Source organism: Pleurodeles waltl, chromosome 6 (genome assembly GCF_031143425.1).
Source record: "Pleurodeles waltl isolate 20211129_DDA chromosome 6, aPleWal1.hap1.20221129, whole genome shotgun sequence".
NCBI classification, from domain to species: Eukaryota; Metazoa; Chordata; class Amphibia; order Caudata; family Salamandridae; genus Pleurodeles; species Pleurodeles waltl.
The window spans coordinates 1,177,619,430-1,177,637,796 of NC_090445.1; the positions used below are offsets into that span (position 1 = coordinate 1,177,619,430).

The 18,367-nt window shown below is 45.2% G+C and overlaps 1 protein-coding gene across 4 annotated transcripts in view; it reads left to right on the top strand.

Moving 5' to 3' along the window:
- ECD (ecdysoneless cell cycle regulator) overlaps positions 1-18,367 on the top strand; it is a 246,754-nt gene that overhangs the window by 15,334 nt on the left and 213,053 nt on the right. For all 4 annotated transcript variants that reach the window (XM_069240405.1, XM_069240406.1, XM_069240407.1 and 1 more), the window contains 2 exons: positions 480-567; positions 2,783-2,961. In XM_069240405.1, the coding sequence (XP_069096506.1) occupies positions 480-567; positions 2,783-2,961 (267 nt within the window). The remainder of the gene's footprint in view (positions 1-479; positions 568-2,782; positions 2,962-18,367) is intronic.

Sequence of the window (18,367 nt, forward strand, 5' to 3'; positions counted from 1 at the left end):
TTGAAATATTTTCAGTACTTAAAACAACCCCTGAAATGAAGCAAGGACTTTATTAGTGAAGAAGCAGATGCAGCGCAAACTACAAGAGCCATGCAAAAAGAAGTGCACAATAATTAGCACATAGAAATAGCCTCCTATTTGCAGAAAGGCTTAGGCTCTCCTGGTGCCAGTTGGAAAGCAGTACCAATTAACACCACTTTAAATTTTCCACTGTTTCTTTTTTATGTAGGGGAAAGGTGGATGTAAAGGGTAATATTTCAGTGGCTTATGACGCACTCCTAAATATTTATCTGTCTCCTCTTGTCTGTATATACATTCTTTTTTCGACACATCAAATTACATTATCAGGACACTAGTCCAGTAAAAAGTAACTAGGTAACTGCAAGAAAAATAATGTAAAATAAAACATTATGAAATACGAATTTGAGTCAATTATTCTACTGAAAAATTTGCATGACTTGTTTCTTTTTATTCCTCAGTATTGAAGACAATGATGGGGAGTTTTTGTTGATTGAGGCTGCAGATGTCCTCCCTAAGTGGCTGGAGCCAGAAAATAGTACCAATAGGGTAAGGGCCAGACATTACCTTTTCTCTGTGGGTATTATGTACTGGTATCAAGGTGTATTCCACACATCGAGCTAAAAATAAGCTTAAAGTACCGTCTGGTGAGATGAGAAGTCAAAGAGTAACTGATAAGCATCATTAAATTAAAACTGTAAACTTGTAAATGTATTAATCTCTTTATGTTAAAACATACCTATGTGTCTGATCTGGGTTGTTTGAGTTAAGGTGAAAAGAACCTGCTGCATGGTAGATAAACATGAAATACATTCACAAGCTTTGATTTTCATTAGCCCCCTAACCCACCCATTACGAAGATGTATTGTTTTGTCCTTCTGTATAACATTTCCATGTGAAATGTTATTGCCCATTATAAATACATATATACATGGATAAATAATAAGCAAGCTAAAACATTCCATCACATAGTTAGACAAGAGAAAGTTACCAAAACATAAAGTGACTTAATGTAGGTTTTGTTATGGACAGTGTTCTTCATTAAGGCAATCCAGTAGCAGCCCGTAGAGTGCAGTGCCCTTGTTATGAATCAATCCACCAGCCATATCTCTATGCAGCGTTTTTGGTCTGATTTCAAAGACGAGTCCCAATATTTGTTTTACCTCTATGAACTGCAATTATTAATTGCTTGATTCATGCAGTGTATTCCTATATCCTAGGAGATATATTCTGTCAGTCTTGTCTAGCTTAGGTGGTCTGGTGCTCCTAATCACTCTTGTGGCCATAAGCAAGAGATTTAGACTAACATTTAAATAATCTGGGCTATTAACAAAGGTAACTTGTGAGTAGCTTACATATGTAATTTACTCTTACAGTAACTTTACTGTTTTTGACTAATCACAAAACCTGATTGTGAAGGTACTCAAAAGTGAAGACTTGCATGTCTCCACCTTGTGAAAAGGGGGGTAGAGGCAAAAATACAAGCATATGTTACTATTCCCAAAAAGAAACAGTAGTAAGTCCTGCATCACACATGTCCACCACTGATACCGCAACACCCTTCCATAGAAAATAATAGAGACAGGGTCTTAACGTAGTATTGAACATAAAATATTTTTACTGTTCCTTTATTTAAAAATAAAATAAAAAAATCATAACCTTTTTTTTTTTATTTTCCCTATACTTTACCATAAGAATATCTCCACCTTGACTGTGGAGTCTTCATATAGTAAAGTATAGGGAAAAGTAAAAGAAAATGAGTAAAATATTTTTGTTACATATTAATGTAAATTAAATTATTTTAAATGCAGAATAAAATACAAATTCCACAATATTAACTTAATTTTGAAGTAATTCTTTAATTTAATATATGAAACGAAGAACATATTTTCTTCAGTTTATATTGAAACAATACATTCTGAACAAAGTAAAACAAGTTTTTATTATGCATTAGTAAAAGTAGTGTATACAATTATTTAAAGTAATTTGATTATTATTTTAATAAAATAATGTTGCAGTAGTTTATAAATTCAAAAAAGGTTTTCATTGTTTTATTTTAAAAACATTTTTAACATTAAAACATGTTTATTTTTTGACTAGTTTAAATAATTGATGTGAATTTAAAAAGTTTTAAAGTATTATTATTATTTTTTTTTTAAATACCGAACCCCATTATTTTCTCTCGGGGTTGTTGCAGTACCAGTGGTTAGCCATACCGGGTGCTGGAGGTAGCTCCAGCTCTGAGCTCGAGTAATTTACTGCTGTTTTGTGTGCCTTTTCTGCGACAGTAACTTTAGAAGTACAGTTTATGAACAGTAATGGCCTCATCTTTTGTAGGTGGATGCATGTCCCTTTTTAAACTTCGCCCAAAGCTCCATGAACCCTATCTTACTCCTCCCAAATCCCTTACATTTAGTAATAAGTATACCCTTTTCCAGCCATTCTCCCCCGTGCATGCCATATTTACTACTAAGTAGTAAACTTGTATGTGTGAAGATCTTCCCTTATAAAAGATAGGAGAGGTGGAGAATAACACTCATGGTTTTTAAAATAGCATATGGTAGTACTTTAGTTGCACTATTGTGGTACTACTGAAAATACTACAAAAGACATTTTGTGATTAGGCCCCAATGGGTTTTAATGGAATACTTCAGCATGACCAGGAGGCCTTTGGCAGGCCACACCGATTATTTATTTATTTATTTATTTATTATTTTTTAATAGACACATTTGAATGGTAGCTAAAATACTTCTGTTTCATCAGGTTTTCTTTCACCGTGGGGAGTTATGTATCGTTCCTATGCTCCAAGGTGCTGGAGAAGTGTGTGGTTTGCAGATCATGAGTCCAACAATCATACAAGCTTTATCATTGTTATTTGCGCACCCAGGGAAGCTGTTAGCTGCTGAATCCATTCGCAGAGCAGTAAATAAACGGTTCAGCGGGTGAGTATGCTTGTCTGTCGTTGCTTATGGCTTGGAACAGCAGAATTGTGTTGTGTAGCTTAACCATGGACAAATTGGGTAGAAACTAGTTTCAGATGTAATCATTATCATTATTAATCATTATTAGATTTTAGCAGTTCAATCTTTGGAAATCAACCAGTTAAGGTAAAGTTAGGAGAAAAAAACTATTAATAAATGCAAAGATGCTTGGGTGTACTTGCATACGAAAAATATTCACCCATAGACCAATCTATATGAAGTCTCCTGACATAACATTTAGAATACAAGCTATCTGACCATGCCAAGCTGCAACATAAAATAAGTTCTCAAGTATGTTAGGATATTGTATCAGGATTCTTAAAGATCAGTTACAGTACATGCTTAAACTTGTAAGACCTTAAAATGCATAAATGAAAATACCGTAAAGAGAAAAACATATATGATTTTAAAACTGTTTTAATCCTATAAGAGATGTCAGTCATAGTTGGCTGTTGGCACACTTGGATGTATGGAAGCAGATAGGGGATGAGAGCGATGCCTCCCATTCCTGAGAAATCGCGTGGGACCCTAGATGGGGCGGTTGATTGTGAGGGCTTTCTAAGAGGCAGCGGTGGACAGACAATAGTCTCTATGGACACAATTGCCGCTTGACCAGTGGACTGGCCACCAACCTTTCCCTCTAGGACCGTGGTCTCCAAACTTTTTAACGCCGTGCCCCCCCAGTTGAAAAATATAAAACATTGGGCCCCACCTCGGAATTTTTCCCAATTATTTTATAAAGATGTCAATGTTTAAATATGTCTAAGCCTATTTAAACATTGCAGTTAAGTACTGTTACATTTTAACGCAATAACATGCTTCTGCTTAAAACAAAGGCCTGTTATCTGTATAATGCTTCTTTAGGCCATAGTCTGCCGCCCCCCCTAAGATCACTTGAGGCCCCCCCTAGGGGGGCCCGCCCCCCAATTTGAAGACCTCTGCTCTAGGATGACTGCAATACAAGATACTCTTGATATTGGGCCTCCATCTCCTTCCAGAAGGACCTGTAATTCGAAAGGCGACAGGAGGACCCAATACTTGGCGCTCCTTTGTCCCTTTGGTGGGAAAAAAAAAGTCGTCCACACACGGAACACTGGATGCTTAGATCTGGGGATCTGGACTGTGGGGTTCTGTTCTGGACTTGCTCCCCACTGTTGTAAGTGGGACCCATATCTCTAGCCTCAGCAATCATGATGACCTCAGTCACGTTAAAGATGGAATGAGAATGGTCTGAAGGGCTGTTGGACTTTTTAGTTTATGCAATGTCATCCCCAATCTTTTTGCGTCCTGCCTCCTATTTTTTCTGACCTGTTGCTGTTGGTTTTTTAACTCTGAGCACTTTACCACTGCTAACCAGTGCTAAAGTGCATATGCTTTCTGTGTAAATTTGTATTGTTGACTGGTTTATCCATGTGTGTGTGTGCAGTTTTAACTGTAAATTCGACTTGGCAAGTGTAACCACTTGCCAGGCCTAAACCTTCCCTTTTCTTACATGTAAGGCACCTCTAAGGTAGGCCCTAGGTAGCCCCAAGGGCAGGGTGCAGTGTATGGTTAAGGTGGGACATATAGTAATGTGTTTTATATGTCCTGACAGTGAAATATTGCTAAATTCATTTTTCACTGTTGCAAGGCCTGTCCCTCTTTTAGGTTAACATGGGGGCTACCTTTAAATCTGATTAAAGTGTAGATTCCCTTTGGGAGCGGATGGACATGTGGAGTTTGGGGTCTCTGAGCTCACAATTTAGAAATACATATTTTAGTAAAGTTGATTTTAAGATTGTGTGTTTGAAAATGCCGCTTTTAGAAAGTGAGCATTTTCTTGCTTATACCGTTTCTGTGACTCAGCCTGTTTGTGGATTCCCAGTCTGGGTCAGTTTGACAGTTGGGCTGGTTGCACCTCACCCTAGTCAGTGACACAAAGGGAGCTGGGGTGTAGTCTGCATTTCCTGATGAGCCATCTGTGCTAGGAGGGAGGGAAGGAGTGGTCACTTACACCTGAAAGGGCTGTGCCTGTCCTCACACAATGCAGTCTCCGACCCCCTGGTGAGTGCCTGGGGCCTGGCCTGGGCAAGGCAGGATTTCTCATTCAAAAGAGACTTTACTTTGAAGTAAGCCTACTTCAAAGGAGAAAACGGGTATAAGAAGGGCACCCAAACCCACAGACTTTAGATCACTTCTGGACATCAAGAGGAACCTCTGCCTAGAGAAAAGCTGAAGAGAAGTGCTGCCCTGCCTGTGACTGTGCTTTGTGGAGCTATCCTGCAGTTGCTGCTTCTGCCAGGATAAGAGGGCAAAGACTGCACTTTGTGTGCCTTCCATCTTGTGAAGAAATATCCAAGGGCTTGATTTAGAGCTTGCCTCCTGTTGTTTGAAGTCTCAGGGACAGCAAAGACTTCTCTCTGCCAGCACCTGGAATCTCTGGAAAGACTCCTACTCTGCCTTGTGGTGCCCATCCAGTTCCTTGGACCCTGAAAGGAGAAGCTGGCAGCACAAAGACAAGGAAACCATGCACAGAGCGCCGTGCAGGGAAAAGATTGACGCAACTCTGATCTGCAGCTGAAGAAACGACGCGCCACCGGCTCCGCATCTGAGAAACGACGCTTGCAGGAAACGCGACTGAAGAATCGACGCACGGAGCAGGAGAAATGACGTGCAGCATCGCTGCCGGGGGTGGGAGATCACAACCTGGTTGCGGGGTTTTCGGATCATTGTGCGGCTGGATTTCCAACTCCAGTACCTCTGTGCGTGGAAAAGCAACGCAATGCCTGCCTGGACCCGAGAGTGCTGACCGGATCGACGCATCACTCTCCTGTGGAGAGAAGAAACGAGGCGGCCCGACCCGGCGAAAGGAGAAACGCCGCATGGCCCCGCTCGTGAGTGGAATCCATGCCTCGCAAGCCCTTTTTGATGCACACTCCTCCGTGCAGGGTTATTTTTGACGCGCACCAGGTACGTTTTCACGCTAGCAGCGCTAGTGTGTGTTTAAAACTACTTAAAGACACTTTTTGCATTTTTATTGATAACTTAACTTGTGTATTGTGGATGTTTGTCATTTTGGTCTTGTTTTGTTTAGATAAATATTTCCTATTTTTCTAAACTGGTGTTGTAATTTTGTAGTGTTTTCATTGAGTTACTGTGTGTGTTGGTACCAATACTTTACACCTAGCACTATGAAGTTAAGCCTACTGCTCTACCAAGGGGGTAAGCAGGGGTTAGCTGAGGGTGATTCTCTTTTACCCTGACAAGAGTGAGGGTCCTTGCTTGAACAGGGGGTAACCTGACTGTCAACCAAAGACCCCATTTCTAACAAGGGCATTTGGGTAAAGAGCCCTCAAGCAAATGATGAGAAGAACCAGACGGCCATGCAGGCCCCCCCCCCCCCCCCCCCCCTACCTCACTCCAACACAAATAAGAGATGATCTGGAACCAGAGGAATGGTCAGTCATGTGACAATACCTGGTCAGAAGCCCAGGCACCCCAAAGCCACAAATAAGTAAGTCCATTCACTTGAATGCCATCTTGGCATCCAAGGTCCTCGATGCCACTGACTCCACTGCTGTTAAATGAAGGACCCCACAGACATGTCTTAGGTTGAGGCAATTACTACTATTGGGCACAAAGCCTGATTTGGTCTGGATACACCACTGAGGCAATGATCTTCCACAATTGGGTTGGCAGAGCCTTTGCCAACACTTTCACCTCAAAGATCAATAGTCATATAGGCCTGTAGGAGTCGCACTCCGCTGGCGGCTTGCCTTCGTTGTGGAGAACCACAATAGCTGCCGTTCTTTGATACTTGGGCAGGCAACCTACCTTGCATGCCTCTCGAAACATATCAGGCATGGGTTTAGCCATTTTGTCCACTTTTCCCTTATATAGCCCAGCTGGTAGGCTGTTGGGGCCTGGCACTTTTTCAGATTGGAGGTCTTGCAATGCTTGTGCCAGCTCCTCCTCTGTTAAATCTGCCTCCAGAGACTCCCCCTCTTGCATTATAAGCTGTTGTAGTGAGACATTCTTCAGGAGTTCTCTACGGTCATGACCGCCTTGGGAGCATACAGGCGTTTATAATAAGAGGCCAAAGCTATAGCTGCATCTGTCACCAGTAATGCCCCCTACCCATTGTGTGTCTCAAGTACCCATGAGCGTTCCCTGTTCTGTCTATCCAGCCACACCAGGAGTTTTCTGGCCTTCTCGCCCACATCATATAGACGGTGTTGAGTTGCCATTGAATGTGCCCGTGCCTGGTTTTCGGCAAGTGCCCTCAGGTCTTGCTGACAAAGGTGTAACCTATGTCTACAGTCTTCTGTGTTGGAGGTCTTAGCCCTCTCTTCCAACTCAAGTATCTCTTTTTCTCCTGCAGTAGCACTATGTCTGGATCGTGGCATTTCAGGTGCCGCAGGACTAGTGTGGGTTTTATTTTGTTACCCAAACTATTAACATTCCATGTCCAAATGGTGAGGTTACTTGTGGCCCTGACATATGATTGTATAACTCTCAACTGGCATCTCACAATGCTTCCAGGGCATTTCCCATCCCTCCCCCCTCAGCATGAGTTGCCCCCGGTATATCCCAACCGTACCATTAGTACAATGGGTGATGAACAAATTGACGATTACCATCAAAACAATCAATTGAACCATCCCCTGGAACTCCACTACCCTGCCTAGTGGGCCTTGAACTAGACACCCCCCACCCCAAACTTGGAGAGTGCCTGTTGCCCCAGATGTAATGTGTTCACAAGGGAGGGCTAATGCCGCCACCAAGTGGTAATACAGATTGTCAATTAGAAAGGCTATATCCCCTCATACCTGAGTAGATTTCGACAATACTAGGTTCTAGCAAAGTCTTTATCCAGCGTAGTGGTGCCCCGCTTCACGCTTCCCATTACCAAACCTCCCCCCAATCATTTGCCTGATTATATGTCCCCCCTCCACCCTGACTGGAACTTACGAACACTGTCAATATGAATTGTTCAGAGCCTGGCACACGTGTCCCGCTAGGTGGGCGGTGTCCCCTGTTTCATTGGTGTGAGAGAAGAATCCAGCTCCAAGTTTGTGGCAGGTTGAGTTTATTTGCGTGTGCCGCTGGCTCTTTTGCCCACCACTCCCCAACCCTCCATCCACTCCCCAACCCTCCATCCACTCCCATTCTTCTTCAGATGTAGTAAAACACCAGGATTTCCCAACGGCGAGCACCCTCAACTTGGCTGGGAATAGCATCATGTATTTAATCTCTTTTGCTCACAGCGCTTTCTTAACCTGCTTGAAATTTTTCCTTTGGTGCTGTACTTGTAAAGTGAAATCAGGGAAAAACAGATGATCGTGTTGTCCAGCTGTAGATCTCCGTGTGTTCGAGCAGCCTGCAATATCGCATTTCGGTCCCTATAGTTCAGGATCCTTGCTATTATTGTGCGGAGGGGCCCTGGCCTCGGCAAAGGGCCCAGTGATCTGTGCACCCTCTCTTACAGAAAAGAAGTTGGAGAGTCTCTTTGGTTTCAACGTATTGAGGATGAGATCTTCAAGGAACAGCACTATGACCCTCCATTCCCTCTGGGACTCTGACCACCTGAATGTTGTTCCTCCAGGGCCTTTCCTCCTGGTCTTCCAACTTGACCGCTAGCATTGTGCCCTGTTGTACGAGCGCCTGCACTTGTTGCTCAAGACACTTCATTGTGGAGAGCAAGTCATTGATTATGTTTCCCTCTCTGCCGCTTTCTCTGAGATCTTCTGAAAGTCTACCCTAAGCATGTTAACATCAATCTTCACTGCATCTATTTAGGGCTCGATTGGAGCTATGGAGCCCCTTATGTCCTGTATCGCCTCCGTGATGCAGCTTAATGAGGGTTCTTTCGCACATTGGGGTTCTCCTCCATACTCTGCTCTGCCTATTCCCTGCAGGTTCTGCCGGTGGGCATCTTTACAATATATTTATCAAGGCTGTTAAGCTGAGTCTTTCTCTGAGCACGGCCCCTCACCATGCCCCAGGCACCAAGCTATCAGTCAGTCCGCTGTGGCACCCTCAAAGGTGCATACACTGATTTCTTCACTCTGGTGTCATATGGTGTGGCTATAAGCTGGCTTCTACCCTATGGGAAGGGGAGGTTATACCTCACACCACCTAGTCCATTGGCCCTTTATATACTCCGGTAAGAATCCCTGTGCACTTACCATGGGGTTGATTTACAATGAGTTCCTTTCCCCCCCCCCCCCCCCCCCTCCCCCTCACACGGACCGCCCGCCTCAGTTTGTCAGGCCTCCTTTGCTCCCAGTTTGCCCCCTTACTGTCTAGAGTCCAGTGGGGTCAGGGAATATTCCCTGCCCCTGCTCCTGCTTCACATGCTTGCCTTGCTAGTTGTGCTGTGAAAATGTAGGCCCGAGCCCCCAGACACTTTTCTCAGTTTGAATCATCTGCTTCACTTGTGGGGTTGCGTCCGCTCCCGCAGCCGGTCGGACCCTGCTGCGGGTGTCAGCAGTCAACAAGGCTCGGGTATCATGCTGTTGGCTGAAGCGAAATGTCCCTCTAAATGCTGTTGTGACTCGCAGCAGTGCTATCCATTGCAAAGGTGGTGGGGGGGGGGTGGAAGAGCTGCACTAAGTCACTGGCTCCGATCCGCAGGGTGGGTGGCCTCGGGGTCCTCCCAGTCTCCGTCCCGCCGGTTGCCACAGGGGCTCTGGGACTGCAGTGATCACCGCTGAAGAGTCGCAGGCAGCAGCGGTCAGTCCCTCTTGCCGGTCCTCAGATCCCCTGGAGCCCTGCTCTGCCATCTTGAGCCCAGTGTACGGCTGCGCTAGTGTTTAGACTGCTTAATTCCTGTGACGATCAGGACCACTGGAATTTCCCTCCCCCCCCCCCGCCACTCCTCCCCCCTCCTCCACCAACCACACACGCAGATGAGCAGAGGGACCAGGCACCACAATTCGTCACCACCAGCACTGTATTTATTTTTATTTAATGCGTTTTTATATAGCGCGGACTTTACCCGAAGGTGTCAGAGCGCTTCACAATAGGATTATTATTCAGATGATGCAGGGATGTTCAAGGATTTGCTCACCGGCAGCCGCTGAGCTTAGTGGTGGCAAGCCACACCACTGCCACAGCAATGTCAGACTTTAGGACATGCCTTCATTTAGTCTGGCTAATTGCCTGGAGGACTCTGTTCTCTTTTTTTAGTGCCCTTTTTAGCTACAGGGCACCCAATCACAATGGGCTAAACATAACCAGCCCTGTTGGTCTGGGATTCACCCTGTTTGGCAACTGCCTGTCTTATGTTATTACAAGACCTCACCACTATACCCTCAGGAAACCGAGTGTCCGTGCTGTGAGGAAGAAGGCGTGTACCACGGTGGAGGATGTTGAAATCCAAATTGTTCAAGACCTCTCTGCAGTAACATTTCTAAAAAGGCAAGACTTTAAACCTCTGCTGGATCATTTACAAAAAGAAAAAAATACATTTTCGTGGGACACCATGTATGTCTTATGTTTATGTGGGTAGGCAAAATGAGATCAATATGCTCCTAGGTGGAAGTGAAGGATAGATAGATAAATTCTTTTTTCAGCTAAAACACATAACCATAAAAGATAAAACAGATAAAAATGCATAAAACAAACAAGCCGATTGGACAATTAGAACCACAATACAGTACATGATAAAAAAAATAACAGTGTTGGCAGGACCAGAAACTCATTGAGTTCCAAGAACAAGCTAGAAGCATCAAACCCCCCTTGCGCCAAAATTATGGTCCAGCTTCTTGAATCTTAAGAACGCAGCTTAAAAAATGACCCATATGTGTTCACAGGTGCAGAGCTCCCCCAGCATAAGAAGAAACAACAAAGTTGCTTAAGATGTGGCTCCCTTAATATCTGGACCAAACATTTTTGTCTAGGGATGGTATACAATGTTCAAACCATAACTACGTGGGTGACTGTCTGAGCAGAGATGTTATTACTGAAGCACTGACCTAATGTACCATTGACAGCCCAGCCCTTGGAAAAACAAATTAATTAAAGGAAAGAGTTCATTCTAAGCCTAGTTAAAAGATGGTGTGTATTAGTGACCCAAGTCAGATATTGTTCGATTGAATTGACTATTTCGATTAAATAATATGCCCTGACGGCTGGTTTCCGTAATTCCATGCTCACACCGGCAACAGAGAGGCATTAGAGGAGAAGTTTTGTTTAACCTCTAACAAGTCAGTCTTACAGATCTGTTCTGGGTGGGGGAGTAAGCTGGGACGGCCCATGGCAGCTGGTTCAGTCTGAACATAGTTCAGCCAGGAGACTGCCTTGGAATTATTCCAAGAAAGGCAGTCCCTGATTATGAGCTTGTTAAGTTCGGTCTCCTTCCCGGACCATAGCGAAAGCCAGCATAATAGGGCCCTAAGTTTGATAATATCCGAGATGTACTGATGGTCAAGTTCCTCATGCCCTGCAAATGTGGAGGCACTTTGGGCTACACCTAGCACCCGCCTAACAAACTTGGTTTCCTCTATTTGGATGGAGCTACAATACTGATTACCCCCAAAAACCACTGCAGTAACAATTTGCTTTCTAGATGTTGAGAAGGGCCTTTATAGGCTTCTTGCCTACCTTTTAACTAAAATCCAGCACCAAGTTGCACAGCCTGGCTAATGTGAGTCTTTTTGAAAAAATAGCATGTCCCCAGGTGGACTTCTCGTCAAACAGGATACCCAAGTAGGTAAAAGAATGGACTTGAGACATCCTGGTATTAAGGCAGAAATTGATTTTATTTTTGGCTGGTTTAGCTCCCATCACAAAAGATTTTGTGGTTTTGACCGAGCAATCCATGCCCCCCTCGTAAACTCTACATAATAATAAAGCAGGCCAAACGTTGAAGGCCTAATGCTGTCCTTGACATAAGGATGGCCTTGTCTGCGTATAAAAGAACCGGTAGAGCCCAGGGGGTATGATCTTGCACCCCCAACAGAGCAGCCTCCAACCTATTAATGTAAAAAGAAAGTGGGCAAGAACGCACCCCTGTCTGACCCCTCTAGTAATAAACATTTGGTGCAGGGGCCACCCTCCGTAAATCTAACTGAAGCAGACATATCCTTGTGAAGATCAGCCAAAAAGGAGACCCAGTCTTGTTCAACCCCTATGAAGGACAACAGAGCTCATACCATTTCTCTTCAGGAATTACACTGGCCAAACGTGACATAGAATCCTCAGTGAAGATGGAGTGATTCAAAACTCTCTATAAGGCAGCACAATCCTTAAGTTCAAAGACAGAAACAAGCTGATCCCAGGCATCATGCTTAAGTGAATCCTTTCTTTCCTTCCACACCTTCTTATAGTGGGCCATTAGCTCCTGAATCTCTCCCCTGTTTCTCTGTGTTTACTTAAGGTCTAATTTTAAAGCTTGACGAGCTTTTAGAGCACGCCACATAAAACCACAGAGAGTTGTACTGCACAAAGCGAACTTGACAAGGGGTAGTAAGAGCAAGTCGCACCGCTGCACAATGAGCAGAGAGGCAGACAAGACCTCCTTGGCGGAAGGTTTGGGTTAGGGCAGCATTCAAGCTTAAGACCCAGCTTGCTAAACAGTGTCACACAGAATTCTACCGGGATTATTTTAGTCCACTTCAAGTGTCTACCCTGATCTGAGGGAGTCAGGTTTTGAGGGGCGGACATCACCATAGCAGAACCCTGGCAATGGTATTTCAACACCAACATCAGGGGGTTGTGGTCCCTACAACTAGCCCAAATTATCTAGCACTCCATCTAACAACTAAAGAATGACAATGAAATCAAAAAGTGGTCCACGATAGGCAGTCCCTACTTATATAGGGAGAGGGGCAGAATCTGAGTGCTAGGAATAATCAAGTTCCGAGAAGGGGGGGTCAGAAAATTAAACTGATCCCTTTGAGGGGAGTGTTGGAAATGGGGATAGAACAACTCCTCTTCTAGAGGGTTATGGTAAACAATGCGGGGCCCAGGACACAGATGAATATTAAAGTCACCCTTCACCACAAACAAGACCTCGCTATTTGAGCCACTACCTGAAGATGGCAAAGAGTGCTTAAATTCCTCTGTAATACTTGCTATGTTTGAGATGGGCTCTATATAAGGAAGATGGGCATTAGAGTTTTAAGTGTTCACTATCAACGTCAAATATTTATCTAAAATGGTAAGCAATGCCCCCCCAACATAAGAACAGTTTGTCGCTACCTTGGTAATTACACAGTTCAAGGATAGAAAAATGAAAATACATAACCTGGTCTTAGATCACCCAGCTGAACAAGGTTCAGCTGGCCAAACAAAATGGGTGTAATCCTCCAAGAAAGGAGTGGCTTTGAGAGACCAGGTTTCCCGGAAGGCTAATATGTGGGTCAAACTAATAAAATCCAACCAATTGGTCTCTAACCTTGGCGTTCCAGAAATATTCCAGGAAACAAACTTTAGCTGGTCACTACCATAAGATGCTAAAAGGCGGCCCTCCCGCAGCACTGCTGTCTATTTCATATCCCTCCCAAGATTCGATTGAGGTAATCAAATGTATTTATCAATCAATAAAGCCTCCAGATTATATAAAGGATCTCAAACCTGTTAGAAGTGGGAACAGATACGATGAGCCCCTGGGCAGTTCACAAGACTCAACAGTAGGCCTTGGGGAGAACACTGGGATGGGGGGGTTATCATCTCCCGTAACAGGGTAGGGGGGTTAAAAGACTGGCTGAACACTACTAGGCCTGCTTTGAGCTTGTTGGACTTAAGGTGCCTGGTGTGCCTTGGATCGGTGAGAGTCTGACAGTCCGGGACCCGATTCTGGCCTATAAAAGAAGCCTAGGGAGTACAGCCTGATACCTGATCTCTCCAGACCCTGCGTGGAGGCCAAAAGACAAGCAGTGACACTTCTGTTGTTAAAATTCCCAACAACACAATCACCTTTAAACAACTTAGGCCCGTGGCCACCCCACCCCATTCGCCAAACCATATTTATCTATGTGTATATGTTAGTGGGTGTGCCCAGCCTCAAGGATGACCAGTGAACCACTTTGTTTTTACGTTGGAAGAACCCCTCATTAATGTTCATTCCGAGTGAGGGAACATCTTTTAGCATCACCACATACGTGGAGCAATTGTGGGGGTGGGGAGAGACACATCTGAAACATTACTCCTATAGTAAGGAAATCCAAGCTGGGACCACCCCGCACGAGCTGGTTGGGCCTCAACAGAATCCTCCGAGTGAGTGTGCCTGGATCTAACTGTTGTAGGACACTGCCTGTGAAAGTAGCAGAGCTGTGAAGTTCCTATTAAAATGCTCCCTGGGAGTGTTCACTCCTTGTAGAGAGCATCCTTGTTTTGTGGATGAGATGGAACCCAGGTGGCTGCGTGGATGTGATGGCCACTCCAGAAGAGTGTGGCAGACAACACTCACTAACCTGGTCATTCTGTACAAGTGCCCCGGTGCCGGAAAGAGTGGTTGAGTGAGGGAATGGGGTAGTGACACCAGGAAGGTTGAAACAAGACTCTATCCCTTGATTTTTCCCAATGGATCATTAATTCCAATGAGGTCCTGCACCCTTGTGTTCAAAGACAAACAACCTCAAGTTCTGAACTAAGCTGCACAACCATATGCCTAATGTCGTTTATAGATTAATGACCGTAACTAAAAAACGAAACTGGTAGTAAATGGCAAACAATCGCACTTCCAAGTGGTATCCGTAGTAGTAAGAATGCACAGTAGTAAAGTATGATTAGGTGCACGCAGTCAAGTGCCCTACTACCTGAAGGCACAGTATAGTGTATAGAAATATACACAACATATAATGAACAAAAGTGACCACGGCACTCACAAACACTGTACACGTTAACAAAAGTACAAGTAAAAGCTTGTGTGTAGCAGCTACGTAGATAAATTGTTCGGTATTCTTCTTGGTGTTCGAGAAAGTTGTTTATTAGAATTGATTTTCCTAAGTCCAGAAGTACAGTCAAACAGGCACAGCCAACACGTGTTTCGTCACAACCGTGACTTTATCAAGGCTAAACTGGTAGTATAAGAAAGGGGTATCCAAAAGTGGCAGGTATCGGTGGCACCTGTGTTGAAAGAATGGAGATTGAGGATCCGATCCAATGTGTCGATCCGCAAAATGTAAAATGTTGTTTATGGGAAGTGGTGTCGTCCAAGAGTAACAGGTGAGTAAATCCTCGGCACGTAGAAAGTTAGAAGGACCTTGGTAAGTCCAACAGCAAAGTGTAGGAGCTCCTAGTCGTATTCAAAATGAAGCCTGATTCATGACCATTAGAGTCCTGGACTGGGATGCTGGAAGACGGTAAAACAGTGGCTGCGGAACCCAGGTGGGGGAAGGAAGAGAGTAAAATTGGGCTGCCTTGAGCAGATTCCAGTGCTCCTTTAGGTGGGCTGGAAGAGATAGTGGGAGAAGGTTATAGAGATGGGGGGGCTCGTCACATGGGCGAGTACCTGCCAAGGGGCCCTGGCCCTTGTAAAACTGTGTGATTTTAGAGTTCAGTCTCCTGTTTGTGGGTGCAACTGTCATCAATCTCCTACTGCCAAGCTTGTCTTCAACCTCTCCTTTCAGGCCCTGTGTTACTTGGGGGGTACAGTTCTCCACTCCCACTCTGCACAGTTTATGGCATCCAGTGCCACGGGGGCTTAAGATGCATTATTTAGCACTGCTGGTGGCGTGACAGGGCTTCACCCCCTGCCCCTCAATTGACTCCACTGGATTCCTTGGACAGGTAGTCCCACTCTACACAGTTTATGGCGTGAAGGAACTACTGCGGCCAGACTAAAGCAGGGAGGAGACATCCGATTATCCAGATTATAATCCACCAACGGCCACTCAACAGGTCTTGAGTGGTCTTTGGTTCATTATTCGTCTGAGAGATGATTGAGAGAATTGAAAGCTTTGCTGGAGGACACTGGGAAGGCGAAGAAAGACCTGATCAGCAGCCATAGCTCAGCCAACAAAAAGCTTTCTGAGAACGGGAACGCTTTGAATAATGGGGTACGGCTCTGATCCAGACCTAGAGACTTTGATGTCTGGATGAACCCTGAATGATGGGAAAGGTACTCGAAGTTGGGCAAGCACAGCTCGACTGGCATCGGATCACCCCAATAAATATTTCATTAAGGCAATGCTGGAACAGAATCAGCAGCAAATTAGTGGAGCTGAGACCCATCACTGATGACACCGAGAGCCAGAGAATCATCTGAATTAACAAACTTGCTTCCACTAATAGGTGAACATCTGGGACTGAAGATCCCTTGATAGATGAGGTCTGGTCGAATAATGCCACTCTCAGAGAAAGAGCCCTGTATCCACTGTTGCTTTCAAATTGCTCTCACTCAACATTTAGGGGCAAAACTCTTCCAACAAAAGACACCAACTCTGCAATATGTTTAAAGTAACGACCTTGACCTCATTTTCTTTCATGATACCCCTTTCCTGTAAAGACCTCTTCCGAACAAGCCATAGGAAATATCCCTTCAAGTACTAGACCTCAGCACCAACTTTGACAGTTGGGGTGACAATTTTTTGAAAGAACACTCTCAGAAGAGAAGGTTACAGTGCATAGAGTTACAGAGGGAAGATTCCTGAAGGAAGGTGTAGACTTGGGGACACAGTTGTATATCTACACCTTCCTTCCGAAATCTTTCCCAACACTAGACCTGACCAATATATGCAGGCCTCAATAGGAAAACATATTGAGGGGACAGGGAGCAAGGTGATAAGGTTGGATTTTAATTTAGCCTGATACACTGTGAAGGAAGTTGGCTCTGTATATACCATCTCAAAGTAAGAGATAGCGTGCACAGAGTCCACGGGTTCCCCTTAGAGGTAAGATGGTGGCAAAATTAGATAATTCTAATGCTCTATTTTGTGGTAGTGTGGTCGAGCAGTAGACTTATCAGAGGGTAGTGTTAAGCATTTGTTTTATACACACACAGGCAATAAATGAGGAACACACACTAAAAGACGTAACTCCAGGCCAATAGTTTTTATATAGAAAAATATATTTTCTTTATTTTTAGAACCACAAGTTCAAGATTTGAAGTAAATACATAAAATGCAAGGTACTCCACCGAGGTAAGTAAGGAACTTTGAATTAAAGCAGTAGTACACACAGTATAGGTTAAAATGGCAATCAACAGTTCCTGGGGGAGGTAAGTATGGTTAAGTTTCTGAGGTAAGTAAAGCACTTACAAGTTCAGTCTCCTGGGCATAGGCAGCCCATCGTTGGGGGTTCAAGGCAACCCCAAAGTCACTGCACCAGCAACACAGGGCCGGCCAGGTGGAGAGGTCAAAGGAGGGCCCAAAACACATAGGCGCCTATGGAGAACAAGGGTGCTCTGGTCTGCTGGCAGGTAATTATCCGTGTCCTCGGGGAGCAGACTGGGGGGGTTTGTAGAGCACTGGGGGGGGGGGGGGGGGGGGACACCAACAGGCACACAAAATACAACCTCAGCGGCACAGGGGCGGCCGGGTGCAGTGTGCAAAGTTGGCGTCTGGTTTGCTATAGAAAACAATGGTGGGGGCCCCCGGGGGGGGGGGGGGTCACTTAGGCGATGCAGGCAGGGCACAGGGGAGCTTCTTGGGCCAGCCACCGACTGGGCTAGAAAGAGGGCCGCCTGCTGGTCACTCCTGCACTGGAGGTTGGTTCCTTTCGGGCCTGGGGGCTTCGGGTGCAGTGCTTGGTCCAGGCATCGGGTTCTTTGTTACCAGGCAGTCGCAGTCAGGGGGAGCCTCTGGATCCTCTGCAGGCGTCTCTGTGGGGGTGCAGGGGGGTCGTCTCAGGTTACTCACGAGGTCGCAGTCGCCTGGGAGTGCTCTCTGCAGTGTTGGTTCTCTAGAGCTCGAGCCAGGTGCAGAGTGTGAAGTCTCAAGCTTCCGGCGGGAAGAGTGAGTTCTTTAAAAGTTGCTTCTTTGTTGCAAAGACTTTGCTGTTGTTTGAACAGTGCTGCTGTTCTCTGGAGTTTCTTGGTCCTTCGGGTTCAGGGCAGTCCTCAGAGGTCGCTGGTCCCTGTCCTATACGTCGCTGTGCAGGTTCTTTGAGTCTGGAGACAGGCCGGTAGGGCTGCAGCCAAGTCGGTTGTCATCTCTGTCATCTCTGCAGGGCTTTCAGGTCAGCAGTCCTTCTTCTTTGTGTAGGTTGCAGGAATCTGATTTCCTGGGTTCTGGGTCACCCTTAAATACTAACTTTAGGGGTGTGTTTAGGTCTGGGGGGTAGTAGCCAATGGCTCCTGTCCTTGAGGGTGGCTACACCCTCCTTGTGCCTCCTCCCTGAGGGTAGGGGGGCACATCTCTATTCCTATTGGGGGGAATCCTCCAAAAATAAGATGGAGGATTTCTAAAGGCAGGGGTCACCTCCGCTCAGGGCACCTTAG